The sequence below is a fragment of the Eptatretus burgeri genome, chromosome 11 (genome assembly GCF_056783735.1).
Source record: "Eptatretus burgeri isolate ZD-2024b chromosome 11, Ebu_testis_v1, whole genome shotgun sequence".
Lineage (NCBI taxonomy): Eukaryota > Metazoa > Chordata > Myxini > Myxiniformes > Myxinidae > Eptatretus > Eptatretus burgeri.
Window position 1 is genome coordinate 47,858,751 of NC_140971.1, and position 20,000 is coordinate 47,878,750.

Genomic DNA, 20,000 nt, shown 5'->3' on the forward strand with positions numbered 1-20,000 from the left:
ACCATGCATTTGCAGCCTTGACAGTGCAATGATATGGTGAGGGTCTTTACATCTACCAGCACTCAAATGACTTGTCCAATGACTCCGTCTTTTCTCATAGGAGGACAACGTTGAAGTATCTGTGGTGGTTAGAATAGAGGGTCAAGTGACACCTTGGAATGGCGTCTGAGGACCAGAGTCAAAATGAAATAATCACTCTGAATGAGCACTTGGTCTGCACGAGCAATGGTGCATACGTTATACCTGACATGATCTATCTCCATTTGGTGCAAAGTTTTCATGACGTCCTGTTGCAAACTCTCACATAAGCAGTTTTTGATGTGAGGAATACAAAAGGGTCTCCACTCCACATCCTGTGAAAGGAATTCCACATCCTGAGTGTGTACATGATCATTTGGATTGTAGTGTGCTCACTACTGAGTTGTCTCATCCTTGGTTTGATTTCCATTTTTCTTGCCCTCGAGCCTAACTCAAAACCACCACTCGTGTGAATTGCTAAGCATGCTGCCATATTTTTGTGTGCACCAAATGCCAGCTGTCCCCACCCGACATGTAGGTTTTAGACATCAATGGTCTAACGGCCTCTTTCGAAGAGTTGGCAGATGATTGTCAACATTTCAGTAAAATTTTCCACTTGGTGTATTTTTTTTATTCATTGGTGTCCATTGTCGAGGCTCGTGGAAGAGCAAGAGCAGAATGGAAGGGATCAAAATGGAAAGGGAAAGAGGGAAACATCAATAGCAGAGTAGAAGTGAAAGTGAGATACAGGGGAGGGTGAGAATGACAAGCTGCACACACACACGTGTGAAACGCAGGGAGAAAAGGAAGGAGAAAGCGGGGATGAAACAGCAGCGGGAACAAACCATCCGACAACTAACAAATGAAAAGAGGTGAAGGAGGTGGGGGGTGAAATCACAATAACCTAGAAAAAGGAAGTGCTGGGAATGGAGTCATTCGGGGTAGAAGAGATCATGGGTATGGTCGTTTGGGGTATGGCCTGAGGTCGTGGTAAACAGATGTCTTGAAGCCCTGGAGGTAAAAATGGGACTGAACAGACTGGGGAAGTTGGTCAAAGTTTGGTTTATTATCATGAGAACTAACCACCTGAATGTGCAGCTGTGAGAATATGACATGGCCATGTGTACAAAGTATTTTATTTTCTCTTTTACATCTTCTCTGATAGATAGCCTTTTTTTCCACTGTGGGTGTGTGTGTGTGTGTGTGTAAAATCTACCCACTCATGGAAAAGCGAGAAGGACCTTCAGCTTTGTGTTAATTATCTTGTGCGAAGCACTCCGACAGGTTGGTTTCAACCACGGAAGATGTTCGCACATCTTTCTGCCACATGCTGACCTGGGAGCCTTGTTCTCTCTTCCATTTCTATGCTCTGTGCTTTGCAGCATTGAGTCTTAGTTGGGGAAATGCTGTAAAGAGATGTTATGAAAGTGAGATCTCGATTTCCCTTTCAAATTGTATCATGGCTTCCACTGTGATTTCAATGCACCTGTCATACATCGATTGCACGTTACCCAAGAATGACGTCTTCTTCCTGTGTTCATCCATCACTTTTTGACATCTCTTAAGGAAATAGTTGACAAGGCCTTGTTTAGAGCAACTTTCGCTGCTGTTTATGGTTGTTTGGAATGGATGCTGTTTCATCATTCTGTGGATTAAGCATCTGCCCAGTGAAACACAATGGGAACAAATTCTTCCATACGCAGTTGGTGAGTTCCAGTTCAAGGCTCGTTCTGGACTCCTCTTAGCTGAGGGCTCGAGGTGGTTTTACAGAATGGTAATGATCATAATGAGGCAGGGGAAGTAAATCCTGTACTACTTGTTCATGGTACGAAACTTGTGATGGATCCTAAAAGTTCACAAATTTCAAGACGTTGTCTGGTTTACTCGAATGGTTATAATAATATGAATTTCCTTACAAGGACCTTCAAATAAGAGGAGGTCATTAGGCCTATCAAGCATGTGCAATGGTTGCCAACCCACGGTTGCTCTATCTTCTCTAAATGATACAGTATCAAGCAAAGAAGCAGCACATACAAGAAATCTTTTACTATTTGGAATGACTCAACCAAAGTGGAGTTACAACCACCAGCCTTGTGTTATTATCTCATTAAGGCTGGCATGATGGGTTCGGAGTATGCACACACACACAAATTTAAGCTGTCTCGCCTGGGTTCGAATCCCGACCCAGCTATAAACTGTCATCTCGGTGTTTCACAGGCAGGGTGATTAATCATTACGCGTGCCGTCCCTCAGATAGATGTCAAACTGAGCATCTCGTCTGCCGGCGTTAGTTGATGTATGTTATATATCGAACGGTGCCTTTCATGAAAAGTAGGTGAGCTATCGCCGGCATCATAGACAAATTCCAAATTCCCGCCCTGACTGCTGGGAAGGCAATGGCAACCCACCCAGCAAATCCCCTGCCAAGAAACTGCTTCAACACCATCGACGCTCTGTAAAGAGTCTGCTCATCAATTTCTCATCGATATTGACCCAATCCCAATGTGGGATTTCGCACCCTGCCCGACTGGACCGTTTGCACGCATTGAATGCTTTCCTCTGCCCAAACAATCATTCATGACACATCATAGATTCCTGACTCCTGATTGGAGAAACCTTTAGTGAGCCCAGTCAGTGTTTGCAATCGAAATAGGCAAGAATGTTGGAATGCTATTTCAAACGCCTCAAACTCGAATTAAGTATTTTATATTTACAAGACTTTCACAATGAGTGTCTAACAATGAGTGTTTGACACCTGTGGATGAGGAATGTGAAAACCAGGTGTATGCTTCATTATTGATCCTTCATGATCTTTCTTTACTGCGGAAATGTAAATGGTAGTGATTCCAAGATTTATTGCATTATTGCAGTCTGGATTTAGCTTTTCTCTTCAATAAATCGAGCTCCATGAATGTATGAATATTTCATCACTGATGGGCAGGAGGGTAAATGTGGATATAATTGGTGAAGGACTTTGGGATTGAACCACAGATTTTCTGATATCATCCAAAATTTTAGATATAAATAAATCATTTTGTCAAGAATTGGATATAGGTCTCTAACCAAGTAGGCTTCGGTCCAAGTGGGCAGTTACCCAGTCCACTTTATTCTGAGTTCCCCCACCACCCTTACCCCCCAATTGTCTGACCCTGTTTGATTATCCTCAACGAGCATAACATGATGAAGGATTATTTATCAAATTCATTCTGCCTTCAATAAGCAAGTGGCTTTTCATCTCAAGATTCCAATGTCGTTCGTTCAAAGGTAAGAGGTCCCCAACAGCAACTCATGCTGGCTATCCTTGATTACGTAGTTTGCTTCATCCCACCAAAGACAAAGGGCCATGCAATGTGATTGTTTGCTTAATTTGAGTTCTGGAAGGAAGTCAATTATTCAATTATTTCCTTCTTTTTACATTGTAAATATTGTCACGTGATCGATTGTTGTTGGTTTAAGTCCAAACCCCCTCCCTTCACCCCTCCTCTCGGAACGTTGAAAGGCATAGTTCTGATGGTTTAGAGTTTCATGGAGTGACTTGTTTGGAATCCAATATAGCTCATGGGGGTTGGTGTGTAAGAGGATGGTGCCGAGGAAGCACACTTGCCTTTGAGCTGTCTTGTCTGCTTTCGATTCTCATCCCCACTATGAACTGTCGTAGTGGTGCTTCACAGACAGGATATTGCATGAACGAGTTCACCGTCCATCAGATAGGATGATAAACTGGGGACTGTTCTACGATCATCGAATGCCGGTGGGTGTAATGGATCCACCGGCATCTTTCTCGAAGAGTATGTGATTCTCACCGGCAACATAAACAAATTCCAAATTCCTCCCAAAACGTGCAGGGGAATTGTTGCAGTTGCACAGCCACGCACCTTGGTGATGATGCAACCAGCAAGACAAATTCGTCATTTCATCCTTGTGCAATTTGCATTCCCAACAAGAAGGTTCTTTCCTTCACTCTTCATTATATTTTCAAACCTTACACTTGAATGCCATGTTCCCAGCAATGCTTATCAAAGGGAATTCTATTCGTGTGTGTGTGTGTGTGTGTGTGTGTGTGTGTGTGTGTGTGTGTGTGTGTGTGTGTGTGTGTGTGTGTGTGTGTGTGTGTGTGTGTGTGTGTGTGAGAACAGGGAAAAGCCACATGTGCTTTGGCCATAGACTTGTCTAACTGATGATTGCCACGGTGCAAATGTTTGGCTTCCAGTTGGTGACAATTAAAGCAACATGGCCGAGAACTGGTTAAAAAAAGACTTTATGACAGCAAGCAGCAGGCTCTGAGAGGAGAACCAGCCAACCGTAAATGACACTCGATTCCACAGTCAAGTGCACACATCACCAGGCCCTTCACACGTCTATGAGATGTGCAGAGTGAACTGGAGTAAAGCCAGGAGAGCGGGAGCAGGGAGGAAACGCTGGCACCATAGGCTGGCATCTCGTTGAGCCCTTGGCGGTGGATCGAGGCAGGACAGAGCTGCTGACAACCTAACATTCCACGGCTATGAGACTCGACACATTTGGCATGAAGCAAGGGTTGGCAGGGAAAAGAGGGGGGAAAACATGGTATGAAGATGGTTGTTGTGTGTACTGTATTTGGTATCCGTACAATGAACTGGAAGATTGCATTATCCGGACAGAAGGAAAACCAAAGAATGCAACACACCCCAAAATCAAATAAATAAAATAATTGCTCGAATTCTGAAGCTTTGCCAGGCACATTTATCTTGCTCCGGCTTTGCCAGAAGGCTTGGAAACGACTGCAGTCGGCAAAGGGATGCTCAACACCCCCATGGTGTACAATGAAGTTTTTACAAAGCCTGTGGAAAGGACCAAATGAGCTTGGCGTCCGTCCAGGGAAGCTTCCTGCAAACAGCCAGCATGTTCCGAGACCACCTGTAAGGCACCCATCTTGTGTTAAAAAATATGAACACTGTCTGACATGATTGCATAGCAAAGTTCTGCGTAACAGAAAATGGCAAGGTTCAACACAATTATTTTTTTTAAGATGCTCAGATCACAGCCTGGTGTTGGCTTAGTGGTTAAAGGGGGGGTGGGGGGGGAGGTGGCCTTGGGATCGAACAGTGCTTCGAGGGGTGGGTTCGGGAACTTAGAGTCCTGAGTTCAAGCTCTGTCAGCTACTGAATTAACACCAGGTGGGGTTGATTCAGCCTGTCATCTTTCTGTGGCCAGTGAAATGAGTACTAGTGAGCTGGTAATAGGGGCTTTGCATCACTGGTGCCCTCATACTTGGTAGTAGTCGTGGTGATGCACTGTTGATCATAGCGAGGTGAAAACATGAAATCATGCCACAACAATAAGTGGAAGTACAGCATTAAAAAAAAAGATGTTGAGTTGCTATTTTTTATATTAAGATGCTGAGAATACTATCAATGTTGTGTTTGCGCAGATATCATCAGAGGTCATATTAATAAGACGAATGACAATCGGGTAGCCACCCACAAGCAACAAACCCATACATTGGTGTTTCTGGTCAATAATCTGTCATCAGAACCCATAAAAGAAAGAAAAATTAAATTCTGGTGCTGAAATATATTTGCAGATCAACCGCATTTGGTGTGATATTTATATCATGGAAATTCCTGTTTATATACTAAATGTTTAAGGCATTATGACTTTAATGAGTGGCCTTGCAAACGAGTTGGAACTATTATTCCACTTTCCTGCCTCAGCCATCCTGCTTCTTAGCAATGGTACAAGCACAGTTTTCATTGTTTCTTGAGTCAAGAGATTATTCATGCTGGGGTTTTGTTGTTACCAGTCAGTGAGAAATGCATGGATTCGTGAGTGTGAATATGTTTCGTCACTGCTCGCACTGTGAATTCGACGAACGGGTGAGAGTGCTGATGGACGTGCATCGAGTCACAAAGAAGCTTGTTTTGTTAAAGCTGGATACATTTTGCTTCCACATCATTTCCGTCATGTAATTTATAGATGCGTTTATTTCGCCTTAATGGAATTATTCAGTTGATGGACGAATATTTTTTGTGTAGGCCTATTCTTGGCTTCTGGTATCTTCTCTATTACACAATGGGCCAATAATCTCGATTATTTTCTTTAATTTTTGGTTTGGTGTTCCCCTTTCTTTTGCTGATCTGCTTGTCTCATCACATAAACGTTGTATTATTTTTATTTATATTTTTCCGCATTAAGGTTTTGCTGAGATGGATCTCGCTATCCCATATCCCTTTCAAAAAATATTTTTAATTTGCCATTGCCACGGAAGACCTCAAAATGGGGGTTTAGGGCGATGATCGTGTGATGTTGATCAGTGGTGAAATAGATGAAACCAAGCTGTTAGGGTTGTGTGTTTGTATGTATATATATATATATATATATATATATATATATATATATATATATATATATATATATATATATATATATATATATATATATATATATATATACACAATATGTCATCATGCCAGTTGGCGGGGTGTGGGTACCCCTTTCACCTGCCATGACACTTCAACAAAATAATTCTGTGACTCAATGGGACTAACACAATCTGTCAACTTCCTGAGCCAGATCTCAACCGATGGTACTCCATCTCTTTTGGATCTGATTTTGACCAATTTCCCTGAAAATATCTGCTGTTCTTCCTTCGCTCCAATCGGTTCATCTGATCACATCCTTGTCAAAGTAGACATCCCTCTGGCTGTTATTAGAGAAGCTCCTCAGCACCGTCGTGTCTGACATTTCACTCAGGCTGACTGGCAGGGACTTCAAGCAGCCATCAAACGTCTAGACTGGTCTTCCATCACTAAATTCTCCAACATGAACTCATCCTGGGAATTCTTTCAAAGAAACTTGTTCTCTCTCAAGCACAGATTTATTCCATCTCTTCTTCAGTTGTCCTACCCTTCCTCCCGACCATGGATCACTGAAGCATGTGGTGAGGCAGTTGTCCTGAAAAACCTTGCCTTCGCCTCATGGATAGTTAATCCAGGTGAAGGCAATCTCAGTTCCTTCCACAAAGCTGGGAACAATTGGCATCTACACTCAGGAGAGCCAGAAAACAGCATCTTTCCAATCTCAAGTATGAACTCTAAAACCTGTCTCCCTCCTCCAAATCTTGGTGGCATCTTGCTAAGTTTGTTTCTGGTGAATGTTCACCCTCCAACCCCTCCCTTACTTCAAAAGGCTGCACAGCTGACACAGCATGTGAAAAGGCTGAATGCCTAAACTCTGTGTTTGCTTCGAAATCTTGTGTCCCAAACACGTCACTTTCTGTACCCACCTTACCCAGTCGCACCCAACTGTTCCTGGACTACATGTCCTTTTCTCCTAACAAGGTGGAGAGCTTGCTTTCAAACCTCGACTCAGATTCTGCAACCAGTCCAGACGGCATCAGCCCACATGTCCGAACAACCTGCTCCTCTGCTCTTGCTCATACGTTCTCTGTTCTTTTCACCCTCTCATTTGCTCAAGGTCATTTGCCATCTGCTTGGAAATCAGCAAACCTTACTGCCTTGCTTTAAAAAGGTGCAAAAACAGATCCCTCCAACTCCAGACCAATCAGCCTTCTCCCAATCATCAGCAAGGTTATGGAATCCATAATCGCTTCAGACATTAAATCCTTCCTCTTCTCCAATGGCTTGATTTCAGTTCATCAACTTGGTTTCAGACCAGGCCACTCGACCGTGGATATGCTGCTTCTGCTCGTCCAACAATGAATGGAGGTACTCGATGCCACACATGAAATCAGAGCCATATCCCGAGACATATCGTGTGCTTTTGCATGGTCTGGCACCCTGCCCTGCTCACTAAACTCTCTTCCGATGGTATCCAAGGCCATCTCCACTCATGGCTCGCAGATTTCCTCTCCTGTCACAGCAAACGTGTGGCCCTAAATGGAGTTCTTTCATCCCCCTTCCTGTCCAGGCTGGAGTTCCTCAAGGTAGCATTCTGGGCCCTGCTCATTTTCTGGTTTTCATCAATGATCTCTCCGACTCTGGAAAATCCACTTTATCTCTTAGCTGATGCTCCACCCTCTGCCATACCATTTGTCATCCCTCAGACTGGCAATTAGCAGCTTCTTCACCTTCTGCAGATCTGGGTATAATCACAAACTGGTCCAACACATGGAACATGTCTTTCAAATCTGTCAAATCTCACACTCTAACTATGTCTCCCTGAAAGGACCATTTGGATCCCTCTACCCCCCCCCCCATCTACTTTCTCAACAATCCACTTGAAGAAGTGCTTTCATTCAAGCTTCTGGGTCTCACTCTCTGCCATGATCTTTCCTGGGAAAGCCACATTTCCAACCTGGCCTCAAAAGTTAGTCTCCGACTGGGAATCCTCCATTGTGAAATGTCCTTCCTCGGCTCACCTGAGCTCCTGATCACATGCAAAGCTTTCGTCCGCAGCCTGATGGAGTACTGCTCTCCCCTCTGGACTGGTGCTCCTACCTCGCACCTTTCTCGGCTTCATGCTGTGGAATCTAAGACATTTAGGATCAATGGAATCTCCCGCGGTGAGGCTCAATCTTTGGGCCTCTCACTCTCTCACCACAGGCAGGTCGGTGGTCTTTCTGTCTTCTACAGTCTCCTCCCCGGTCTCACCCCCCTGCTCTGCCTGCAATATGTCCACCCCATATTTCCGCAGGGTGCTCTAGGTCCACCAGCAACACCCCTCTGGTAAAACTACCAAAATCACGAATCACTGCTCATCTTCAGCCTTTTATTCCTTTTTTCCCCACCTTTGGAATAAACTCCCACACTCTCTTCAATCCCATTCTTCCCTCCAGGGCTTCAAAACAGCAGTTCCGACCACCTCTTCTCTTCCCCCATCCAAAACCACAATCTTTTCTACCCTCATTAATCCACCTCAAACCCACCTCCTTCTAATTCCCTGCTTTCCTTTCTGAGAGTCCCTGTAATGTCCATCTTGTTCCCCACCACATCCCTTTCCCTTCCACAGATCTCCTAATGTCTCTGTTCTCCACTGTTTTGTCCTTCCCACTCCCACCCCTCTTGTCTGATGCCGCCCTTGCTGTGTGTTTTGTGTTATCTCTTATTCGAGCCTTTGCAATGTATACAAAAAACTTTTTTTAAAGACCCCTTTATGAACCTTAAGACCCTTAAAACACTTTCGACCCCTTTTTGACCTTTGAAGACTCTTAAGCCCCTTTCGACCCCTCTACACCCTTTAGAAAATCGAAAAAGATTCCCCCAAAAATAATTTTTACAACGTTTTTTTTTTGTGCACCATTCGCGTCACATCACAAGTTGCGATGTTGAATCGAAATTAATATTCTAAAGTGAAACTGATGTAGAAAAGGGGAACTGAAACTACTGATCATCGAATGGGAAACCAAAATGAAATGAAATATTGAATGGAAAATTCCAAAAGCAAAGCTATGGGGAGGAGAGAGAGAGAGAGAGAGAGAGAGAGAGAGAGAGAGAGAGAGAGAGAGAGAGAGAGAGAGAGAGAGAGAGAGAGAGAGAGAGAGAGAGAGAGAGAGAGAGAGAGAGAGAGAGAGAGAGAGAGAGAGAGAGAGAGAGAGAGAGAGAGAGAGAGAGAGAGAGAGAGAGAGAGAGAGAGAGAGAGAGAGAGAGAGAGAGAGAGAGAGAGAGAGAGAGAGAGAGAGAGAGAGAGAGAGAGAGAGAGAGAGAGAGAGAGAGAGAGAGAGAGAGAGAGAGAGAGAGAGAGAGAGAGAGAGAGAGAGAGAGAGAGAGAGAGAGAGAGAGAGAGAATGAATATTGGGGACTGAATAAGCGATGTGGAGAGGGTTTGGTGCCTGTTGGTGGTCGGTTGGCATGGAAAGAACTTTGGGGACCTTCCTTCAAGTGGTAGGTCCAAAACGTGCCTAAATTTGTTTCCCAATCAAGCTTTCATAATATCACTCTCGCTCCCAAGCAGGACTTTGGAGGGACAACAAGCATGGATTGGAAATCTTACCTGGTGGAATGGAACGAGGTTGTCGAGGTTAACAGCTCCACCGATTGTGATGTCTGTTCACTGAATATTTACTCTGAATTCCCATTTCTACCAATACACACTCATTTGAGGTGAGATGTCAATGAACCCGTCAGTGACAGGAACCCTGCTAGTGTGTGTGTATATATTGTTACGGCTGTGGAAATTCGCATTACACCATAAAGGGCCCTCAGGTGAGATATCTCCATAGGTACATGTGTAGTTAGCCCAAACCGTTGTATAGAGGGAATTTATGTGATCCATTCAGGCTGCGATCCTCCAGTTAGTCGTTTTTCTTTCCCTATCTTTGATATCAAATGAACAAAAACTGTCAAGGATACTGGTGGGCTTTTCCCGCCATTCTTCCCCGCGCTTGGTGTGAGGGAAGGGGGGGAGGGCGGCTCGCCGCCGATTGGTGGATGGACAGCGTGAGGCGGTCGGGGTGAGGGAACGCCCCTTTTCACGAACCCTCTCGAAGGAGGTTGGAGCCGAAAACGGGGCGGACTGAAGGGCGGAGCCCCGCGCTATAAAAGTCGAACATGGGCGGGGCGCATTCTCTCCCTCTTCCTGCGTTCTCTCCCTCTTCCTCTCGCTCTCTCCCTGACTCGTGAAACTCGTCTGAAGTCGTTGTTGGGTCATTGCCGAGCTGTGTCGTCGTGGTCGAGTGCCTCCGCATCGGTGTGGAGCCCGAGGAGCTCGTTGAAGTCGGAGCTGTGTCGTCGTCGAGTCGGTAGTGGAGGATGGGGAGGAGACGGAGCTCGGAGTGGAGGTCGTGGGAGGAGAACTCGACGGCCGCACCAAGGGAAGTCCTTTCTTTTCTTTGGGTTTGTGTAAATGACTGTGGGTGGCGCCTGTCCGACAAAGTAGAACTGTTTAAGTGTTGCCGTGTGTACGCGTATTCGGTTTTAACTCTTCTTTCGCTTTATATGTGCATTTTGATTATTGTGACTGTAAATACGTGCCTTCCGTGCTGGTCTGTGTGAATTAAACGTGCTTGTGTGAACTTGTTCCCCGTTTCGCTGCGTCCTTTCCTTTGTTTGACTCTCCATCTTGCTTCACGTAAGGGGTTCGTAGTGGGTGCAACATCCCGGTAATTAATCGGAACCGTCAAGGCCGACGATAACACCGCTCGGTTATCACTGTAGCACGGAAAGGACTGCTTAAGCGGTTCGTGTCTGGAGTCAGCCTGTGGCATGGTACGATCACCCGGTCGACCATTCGCGCAGGTACCGAGGTAGATCGAATTTGGCGAGCAACCCCATCCTGCGCGGGTGGACAATTGGCACGATAGTGGTGAGGTTAAACCCCCACCCGTGACTAGCTCCCAGCGTTGTTCCGAGAGCGTCACGACTGAATTGTCCATCCGGTGGGCGACGTGCCGCGATTCGAGTTACGTGGCCGTTCGCACGCAGGCGGGCACGAATTAGCAACTATATATATATATATATATATATATATATATATATATATATATATATATATATATATATATATATGGAAATATATATACATATGTGTATATTTATATGTATATATGCATATATATATATATATATATATATATATATATATATATATATATATATATATATTTCCATATATATGGATAAATATATACATATATATGTGTGTATATATATATATATATATATATATATATATATATATATATATATATATATATATATATACATATCAGATATACTGTATATGTTTAGCTTGGTGTTGGTTTAATAATTAGGGTGGTGGGTTTGGAATCCTAGATTCCTGAGTTCAAATCCTGCTTTATTATGGAATTCATACTAGGTGGGGTTGAATCAGCCTGTCATCCTTCTGAGGTTGGTAAAATGAGTACCAGTTTGCTGGTATCCTGTGCCGAAGTGGTGACCTTTCCAGGATTGTGTCCAATAGCCCAGGAGACTGCTGAGGTAGCACACCAATGCTCTGCATAGAGTTTGGTCCCAATGGATTTGGATATGTCTGTATGTATATATATATATATATATATATATATATATATATATATATATATATATATATATATATATATATATATACACTGTATATAACAATGTTTGTTTGTTTGTGATGCTACTTCTCTGACCCCCCCCCCCCCACCCAAGTTTAATTGCAACAAAACTTTATAGAATCACATTTTTTACCACGATGTATCTTACTCGGGGTTTTAAACAGTCATTTTCTCACAATTCATAGCTTATAAACACACGAGCCACCACTTGTCACCATCTCCGAGAGTAAATCCATAAACATAGACAATGCTTTATAAAAATCTCAATTTTTTTTCGGATTCCAACCCCGTGAGATTACCTGTATACCTATATAATTGGTACATCTATAATTACCTATATCCCATAGCCTGGTGTTGGCTTCGTGGTTCGGGTGGTGGCGGCTTGGGATCCGAGGGTCCTGCGTTCAAGCCCTGTTGGCCACTGAATTAACACCAGGGGGTTGACTCAGCCTGTCATCTTTCTGAGGTCGGCGAAATGAGAACCAGTGTATAGGTAATAGGGGCACTGCATCAGCGGCATAGCTGCTCCCCCAACCAATGATGTAACCAGCAGCCAAAAAGGCACCACACGAAGGGAACCCATATACCTATATAATTACCCATATAGTCGGATTACCAATATAATTGGTGAGATGGGAAGCTCCGAAATTCAAATGTAGTCTCAGATGTGAAAAAGAACTTAATAAAGACCTTGTTATGATTAGTCAGTGATGGGAAGAAGGAGTCACGTGATCTCTCAAATGTGCTTATCGCTGATTTATTCAAGAACCGAAAATAGTCAAAACACAAGCTATACATCGATTTAAATGTATTTTTTACTGCTCATCCAACACATAACTCTCAAGAGTGAAAGAAGAGTTTGTAGAAAAAAAACATGGTTGGTTATCACCTTAGCTAACTTCTCCAAATATAAACCCTTCAAAAATTCCTTTGTGGGAGGAGGGAGGGGAAGGGTGAAGGTGGGAGGAGGGAGGGGAATGTTGGAGGAGGGAGGGGAAAGGTAGAGTGGGAGGAGGATGGAGAAGAGGTTGGGTGGAAGTCTGCAAAGGGGTTGGTGTGAGGAGGTGGGAGGAGGGAGGGAAAGGGGTGGGATTGGAGGAGGGAGGGGCAGGGATGGGAGTAGGTGTGAGGAAGGAGAATAAGGGATTGGGTGGGATTCCGGAGAGAGGGGAGTGAGATGGGAGGAGGCAGACAAATATCCCCACATTAAATCCGAGAAATTAAATGACAAAAACCGTTGTTAATGCTTCAGTCACATTTGGCTCAGCAGCCGGAGGGTCTAAAAAATCTACGGCCACGAGCAATTATAGGGCGGCTGCAGTATTTCCACACAATGTTGCAGTCACATATGTTTTTATTTTCGTGTGGACGCACGAGGTATTTATAAATTGTGGAGCCCGAAAACGTGGGGGTGCCGTACGGTCTTTGATTTGATGTCGCACGGTGACCTTAGGGCGTCGCTGCGGCGGCCATAGAATTTTCAAGGCAGATGCAAGGTGCCCGCAAGGCGACCGCAGGGGGGCCCTAAGGCGAACTTGCGGCCAGACGGACGGTAACGAGTGGGTATATATACCAGTTCTTTTTCATATGTATATCATATCTCATATCTGTCATGTTGATTGTGGACCAGGTTATATACAGATGGCGCTGGTTGTTCCTCAACGGCAGAGTCTGGGCGACCTGCACATGATAAGAATTCATTGATAAAATGATAAAAAAATTAATTTTTCATTGATAAGAGCCTACGGCAGCTGCACGAATAACGCAAGCCCACCGTACGCCATATGTACGGTCTATGTGGAACACATCTACCTCATGGCTACGGCTTGTCGAATTGCTACGGCCAACCTAGAAATGAAAAAAGTTATAACTCCACGCTTTAATTCCACAGAGACCCCTACGGCCTGTAAAAGATGGCCACCCTGAGGCCACCTCAGAAACTCTGCGGCCACCGCACGTTTCTGTCAATTCGGGGGGGGGGGGGGGTACGGCCGCCATATCCGAGCCGTAGAGCAAATGTGACTCATGCTTAAGCAAGCCTTGGCCTTCTCTTATCCGTAACATTATCTAAGCACAGCACTTAACTTTAAATGACTAACAGCAGGTTCATGGAGTTCTTCCTCAGCACAGGATGTATGGAAGCTCAACAATACCAGTCGGAATAATTGCACAGGAGTAGAGGGACAGCAGGAACCAGGTTATTGTTGGCAACAAAGCAAGTAATAGGTGACAGTGATCGTGCTTGCATTTGACCAGATCTGAAGATGGCAATCAGCATCAGGGTCTTCAAAGACCATTGTGGTGTCATAGCACAAAATGCATCCTGATGTTCATTCGTTTCAGTAACCACATGGAGTAGGAAGGTGGAAGTGAAGAAGGGGTTTGGGGCAGAATTGTTTTTTGCAAGATGGCAGAACCTCGGTAAAAATGTATATTTTGACGAACATTTGCAGAAGACGCCACCCAACCACTGGTCTTGGAGCTGGGTATTGCAGTGACACAGAGTAAGGACCCAATGTCACTGAAGTTTGCGCTTGGAGCACTATTTCCTCACCCTGCTGTGCTCTTTAGAATTGGTTGTGAGTGGCAACAGAGTGAAGGCTCTCAATTGCACCCGCTTTCGGTCTTCTCAAGCGATGGACTCAGTCAAGTGAGTGGCACTCGCTCCTTCTTGTGTCAAATTCACACATCTCCAAGTGCTCCCTTAGCCCAACTCCCCTTCCTCTGTGCGACATCAGCAACCACATAGCCTCCTCATCTCTCCAGCCTCCATGATGGTCTTCACATCACCAACCTTCTTGTGTCACTGCCCCTGAGTAAAGTCCTTTACGCCCTACTTCCCCAAGCAAGCTCCATTTCCAGAGGTGTCTTAGTTTCTTGGCCAATCTCTGGCATTATCTATTTGGCCATCGTTTACCCAGCCAATTTCTTTCATCCAGTGGCATTTAGCAGAGTGTTCTTTGATCAAGGCATTGCAAAGTTTTTCACTCTCGTGGCATTTGTTCCAGGAATGTGGTTACCCTGGAAACTAATGGGAGTTGGTTGTGCTGTGTCTCATTTTGGACCAAATTCCTATTTGCACTTGTTCAGCTTTCACATTCTGGTCTTTTGGGTTCAATCATATTCTTAACCTTGTACTATTAAACCAACAAGCAAAATCAGAAAAGTAATTGAAATGAAACTCCATTTTTGTAACAACATTGACCACTGAGCACCAGCTGCCAGATATGCTGTTTTTGTTTCTGCAGTGAATGCAATCCAGAGAGGTCTAGGCTTAGAGATGTCCCCGCAGCGGATGATGGACCACAACTCCGCACGTGCTCTGTGCCATATGGCAGGCATATAATTATTCCTTGGAGAGGGGGAGGCTCCACAAGGATGTCACGCCGGCCACATAATGAGGAAATCCTCTCTCTGAGGTTTCCCTCCTGACAGCTGTTAAAGAACAGCCTCTGCGGTGCCGCACAAATAATTACATAGCAATAATGGGAAAGTGGTCTTTGTTGTGTGCTTATTTTAACTTTGTGGCGGCAAAACACAAATCTACAAGCTGGTGGGCTTGTTAAGTCATGGCACATCAACATTGAGAAGGAAGGAGAGCGTATCTGTAATAAGGACCTCTTAGCCACCACTTTTAAAAGCCTGTCACATCTTACATACATAATTTAAGAACACCTGGATGCAAGCTGAGCTTCCCACAAAACCATGTCGACGTGTGTGTGTGTGTGTGTGTGTGTGTGTGTGTGTGTGTGTGTGTGTGTGTGTGTGTGTGTGTGTGTGTGTGTGTGTGTGTGTGTGTGTGTGTGTGTGTGTGTGTGTGTCCGTCCTATATGCCGACGAGCTTTGCTCATTTGGACAGGAAGTAAGCAAGCTGACTAATGGGTTGGCCGTTTTCTTTTCTCCCTGTTAGGAACACGAAGATGGATGTTTCCTGCCATGAGGCTCGGGCCGCGTTTCACGCTGTGCACTCTTTTCTGCCTCAAAATCGATGCACCCAAGCTCCGTGGGTAAAGCTTTTAGTGGCCCCTTTTGAGAATGCCCTTTTCAGGAGACTTTTGCACATACCCCATGAGTGTTTGGTCCAACATAAGTACTTAGTAATAATGACACAAAAGGACAGCCATCTGTTAAATCTGCTCTTGTTATGGGAAGCTTTTCACCTCTTCCACCCCTCTACCCCTTAACCCACTCTCTTTCACTCCCTTTCCTTTTCAATTTTCCTCCCCCCCCCCAAATCTCCAACTCATCACCTCCCACCAAATCCCATGCCTCTTTCAATCCCTGTGCCATTTTTTTAATGTTCTCTGCCACTCCCGTCCCCTCTATTTCCTTCTCAGTCTGTTTGGAATAACAACAGTATTCTCATATTTATTGTTACCGCGCATATCCCACTCTATTCTCCTGCCGTGCACTTTGCCAGCACTCTGCTGTGATGCCCTTTTGTCTGATTCGGGGTAAGTGCGTCACAAGGCGGATACATACATATTGTGCAAGGTTTTCAATGCATCATTAATGAAGCACTTTAAAGGTGTTCGAATGAAAGCGTTTTGTTCCCTTTCTTACTTGCATGGCTTGGTTTTTCACCTTTTATTCCCCAAATAGCAGAGATATGGAGGGTTCTACACTGGAGAGACAATTACATTAAGGGAAGTTTGTGGAACATCAAGACAAAGGGAGAGGCTTTAATTTGCCTGTTTGGCATTCCTATTTGAGCATGTAGCTGATGATGAAGTACCAATCCCATATACTATGTTCATTTGTTTATTGTCACCTAAACTGTGTACTTTATTCGAGATTAGCAAAGGTACCCGACGTTGCTGGGCAACTCTTGGTCCCACCTCCCACCCGTTCCCCTCCTTCATCCCACCCCTCCCCTGCCTCCTCCCACCCCACCCAACCCTCCAGACTTCCACCTCAGCCCTTCCCCGCTCCCTCTGGACTCCCACCCCACCTCTTCCCCTCCCTCATCCCACTCCTTCCCCTGTCATCCGGACTCGCACCCAACTCCCTCCCTCTGGACTACCACCCCACTCCATCCCCTCCTTCATCCATCGTCCTCCCACCCCACCTCCCTACCCCCTCTGGACTCCCACTCTACCCCTTTCTTATCCCACCCATTCCCCTGCCTCCTCCCACCCCACCACACTCCCCTTCCTCTGGACTCACACCCCACCCTTTCCCCTCCCTCTAGACTCCCACCCCACCTCTTCTCCTCCCTCATCCCACCCCTTCCCCTGTCCTCCGGACTCGCACCCCAACTCCCTCCCTCTGGACTCCCACCCCACTCTGACCCCTCCTTCATCCAACGTCCTCCCACCCCACCTCCCTACCCCCCCCTCTGGACTCCCACTCTACCCCTTTCTTATCCCACCCATTCCCCTGCCTCCTCCCACCCCACCACACTCCCCTCCCTCTGGACTCACACCCCACCCCTTCCCCTCTCTCCAGACTCAGACAATCCCTTCCTCTCTCTACTGACACCTCCACCCTTCATTTCCCTCCTCCCACCTCCCAACTCCACCCTTCCCCTCACTCCTCCCACAAAGGAATTTTTGCACGGTGTATATTTGGAGAAGTTAACTGAGGTGGGAGCCTTCTTGCATCATTGAGAGTTATGTCGTTGGATGAGCAGTAAAATTCCCCTTAAAACAATGTCTAGGATGTGTTTGTACTGCTTTTGGTTTTGGAATAATAAGCGCTTCGCGCATTTCAGAGGTCACGTAACTCCTTCTTCGCCGAACTTACCAATTGTTGAAACATCTTAAGTAAGGTGAAAGGTGAAGGGCATGTTCTGGACTTGTGTTTGATAGTGGCACTTGAATGGGGGGGTTGACTTCCATTTTGAACACATCGACTGCGTAGCAATGGATATCCAGCATGACATTGCGGATATGCAGACACGGATGATGGATAAAGACTCATGGCGCGGCATTGTGAACTCTATCTTGGATGCGTCCACTGAGTAGTAGTAGTCCATTTGGGAGAGGGACTTGAGGGAAAGTGGATGGGGGTTACTGTCTGCCAGCATTAGTACAGGATTGGGAAAGAAATGGGGTTCAGTAAAACAGCACGTTCAAACAGGGAAGCAAAATCACCCACATGCAGGTTTTTAATCGATGTATTTTTGATTGGGTTGTGCAGAGGGACATTGCAGAGACAATGCAGAGGGACAGTGCAGAGCAGTGTGACCAGTCCTCATTTTCATAAATGCCAAGGTGAGCCAACGAAAAAAGCCAAGAATTCACAAGGTTTCGGAAAAGCGATGATAATAGAAAACCTATACGCCAAGAAAACCTATAGAAAACCAAGACGCCAAGGTGAACAACGAATAGCCAAGATCTTGTGAAAAAAGCCAATGAGTGGTCACACTGATGCAGAGGGACAGTGCGGGTACCTTTGCCATGTATTGCCATGGCTTGCAAACAAACATCCAAGCAGGAGTGAAAATTGGGTGTTTGGGTTTATTAAAACACCACTTTTGAAGATAATTAATGGCCTTATTTAATTATGTCCTTTCACAGATGCATCCTTGGCCACCTCGCTCTTTTGGGTCTGAAGGCGTCTCCCCGGTAAATTCGCGGGGGTCTGAAGCCGCCATGTGTTTTGGCCTGCTCAATCATGCCTTGACTTGGAACAGGCCACAAGAATTTCTTCACGATAAAGTTTTTTTTTCACTTTCCTCACTAACATTATTGAATGCCTGTTCATCATGGCTACAAATGGCTGCCTACATCACTTTTGTAAGTGCAATACTTTTCAAGTTAGGAGCTTGGAGCGATAACATGCATTATTTGATACGATTTTCCATGATAGACTCTCGCGGACTAATTAAAGTATATCATCGAAATATTATTTCGGTTTTGAGGATCGGATATCGTCCGGACTAAATAAGTGTCGAAATCTGTTGTGAAATCTGATAATTTAAAGAAATAACGAGTGTAATAACGAAGCCGATATTCCTATTTACTTTATGCAAGCAAGGCTCTGCTCCTTCCTTCTCCATACATACACAAGAAAATGTGAAAATTCCAAAGCATTAAAATCATCTTCTTCTACTGTTTGGAGAATTATATTGAGTAAACAAAAAATTTAGGAACGTGCCAATATTCACTAGCTTCAATGGGCGGTATGATTTAATGCATTCACTGCTAGACCTCACATCCTGTCCCTCAGAGGGACAGCTTATCCATCGTGTCTGCCAGATCTGTGTCGATATTTTTGAAGGTTTCGCAAGGTGCTCTACAAGGGAATCAAAGCAAATTTGGTAAAAAACGGACATTTTAAAATAAAGTCGCGTTTGCGCGGACCGCAAATGATGAACCACATGATGCGTGCACAGACGAGCAGGCAACATGGTGGATTATCTGCAATGTTTATTTCATGAGTGATTAAACTTTGCATTGTCTCCAGGGTTGTTCTGCAATCAGCAGCAACTCTTTTGTGGATAAAGTCATTATTTAAATGAATTCATTTTATTTCATTAACTGCTGCATGCGTGGTGAAAACCGGCTTTAAAGTTAAAGGGATCTTATATGGTTTGCAGCCACAGTCTGGCCAGCCGTTCCTTATCAACCATTTAATTGGAGTGCTTTTGTCAGTGCTTAAGCCACTTGCCAAGTGCCCTATAGTCAAGAGCAGTACTGCACAACTTCATTCTGAGTGAATCATTCACTCACTGTGGAATCTTTTGCCGTGCCACATCATTCAAAGTGAGTTGATCATGCCCCATCATCCAGAATGGTTCATGCTCTGACATCCTGCATGAGTGCCCCGCACTCCATAATCCTGAGCGAGTGGTTCGTGCTCTGTCATTCTGAGTGAGTGCTTCGTTCAACATCATCCTGAGGGAGTGGCTCATGCTTCGCCACCCTGAGCGAGTGGTTCGTGCTCTGTCATCATGAAGGAGAGGTTCATGCTCCATCATCATGAGGAAGTGGTTTGTGGTTCGTGCTCTGTCAACCTGAGCGAATGGTTCATTCTCCATCATCCTGAATGAGTTGTTCCT

General features: G+C 45.0%; 1 protein-coding gene across 2 annotated transcripts in view; it reads left to right on the forward strand.

The window, feature by feature from the left end:
* The window catches only part of LOC147017016 (uncharacterized), a 191,122-nt gene that overhangs the window by 96,996 nt on the left and 74,126 nt on the right, over positions 1-20,000 (forward strand). The window contains exons 3-4 of one of the 2 annotated variants that reach the window (XM_085846357.1): positions 15,906-16,002; positions 16,333-16,449. In XM_085846357.1, coding sequence (XP_085702483.1) covers positions 15,906-16,002; positions 16,333-16,449 — 214 coding nt within the window. The remainder of the gene's footprint in view (positions 1-15,905; positions 16,003-16,332; positions 16,450-20,000) is intronic. The other variant, XM_085846356.1, reaches the window with a different exon arrangement.